At 47.8% G+C, this 1,520-nt stretch overlaps 1 protein-coding gene across 1 annotated transcript in view; it reads left to right on the top strand.

Moving 5' to 3' along the window:
• The window catches only part of LOC117940326 (papilin-like), an 8,155-nt gene that overhangs the window by 5,688 nt on the left and 947 nt on the right, over positions 1-1,520 (top strand). The window contains exons 3-5 of the mRNA XM_034865649.1: positions 117-284; positions 440-484; positions 1,075-1,183. Coding sequence (XP_034721540.1) covers positions 117-284; positions 440-484; positions 1,075-1,183 — 322 coding nt within the window. The remainder of the gene's footprint in view (positions 1-116; positions 285-439; positions 485-1,074; positions 1,184-1,520) is intronic.

Below are 1,520 nucleotides of genomic sequence, written 5' to 3'. Positions count from 1 at the left end.
CAGTGATGATTGGATGAAGGATTAGAGTTAATCTGATAGGACTGTGGGAAACAGACCAGACCGGTTGGGAACCAGTGAACTAAACAAGCAGTGTCTAAGGTTATGTCTGTGTGTAGATAGCTGCATGGTGCCCTCGGCCCCTGGCCCCTGCCGTGCTGCCTTCACCATGTTCTACTACGATGCCAACACTGACTCCTGCCAGACATTCATGTACGGAGGTTGTCAAGGCAACAACAACCGCTACGGGAGCTTGGAGGAGTGCATGAGCCGCTGCAGTAGAGACGGTAAAGAAATACTGCTAACACATTGCTAGCACACTGCTAACATACTGCAACAACAAGGTCCAACTAAATATTACTTGAGTAAATCTAAAGTCTTTAACTACTTTGTTACCTTACAACTAATATGTAATATGTTTTCTATCGTGTTCTCTCTCCAGCTTCTTTTGAGTTTCATGGAAAACCTCGCAAACACTTGACTACAGGTCAGTTTTACTCTCAAGGATCTTTTCTGTAGAATGATAGCCGGGTATGATTTCCTACTGCGGTACAATGATAGTGGGCGTTCAGCGTTACCCAGGTTTAATGATAAGCTAAGTTTCCATCCACATGTCAGCTTTATTATCTGAAGTTGGGTAAAAACGTCCTGAGAATAAATCTGGTGAAAGTGTGTTACCATTCAACGGCATTACAGCCAATAAAAACCTGTGGTGATGACATCACACGCTGTTTTAGGGTCAGACTGGGATATCTGATTGGTTGGAGACATTTAAGGTGTTTCCATTCATTTACACTGAATCACACAACCTTCAACAAATATTTGGGAAAAAAGTTTTTCAAAATGGATTGCGCCGTTGACAAATGATCAATATGGGACAAGCTGTAATAGTGCTTATGTGCCGCCGCGAGACTTTCAGCTTCCAGAGCAGAGTCAGTATGAGGTGGACCCTAGGGTGCAGGAATAGATCAGAATGCGTAAACCAGTAGAAGTGCCTCACAAATAAGGAGTTGTTTCCAAGGTAACCGACAGCTGGAAATGTCAATGACTCTAACACGATCTCCTTCTTTTTCTTAGCTGTCTTCCTGTTCGTCACTCTGGCGGCTGTCTCTGCTCTGCTGCTGGCGGCGCTCGCCGTCCTCACGCTGAGACGCCACCGCCTGTCCGGCAGCCCGTCCGCCGCCAGGTAATACTCACCTGTCCCTTGTTCCTCTTTCAAAGATATTTTTTGGGGGGCATTCTTCCCCTTTTTATTAGTGACAGTGCATAGACAGAAAAGGTGGGAGAGACATGGGGTACGACACGCAACAACAGGCTGCAGGTTGGGCCTGGGCCTGGGCCTGGACCCCATATGGGACTCAGCCCACATGGGCACACTCTCTCACTGGGGGAGCTAGAGGTCGCCCCTCACTTTCTCTGGGTGAGGCTATGTTCAGGCGGCCTGCATCGGCTGTCAGAGGGAAACACGGGTCTGTCCCTTATGTAGATCCGAGGTAGTGTGGTCAGGCGGCCTTATCGGCTGT

Source organism: Etheostoma cragini, unplaced genomic scaffold (genome assembly GCF_013103735.1).
Source record: "Etheostoma cragini isolate CJK2018 unplaced genomic scaffold, CSU_Ecrag_1.0 ScbMSFa_2220, whole genome shotgun sequence".
NCBI classification, from domain to species: domain Eukaryota; kingdom Metazoa; phylum Chordata; class Actinopteri; order Perciformes; family Percidae; genus Etheostoma; species Etheostoma cragini.
Note: the sequence above shows the minus strand (reverse complement) of the source record. Positions and strands in the feature narration are given on the sequence as shown.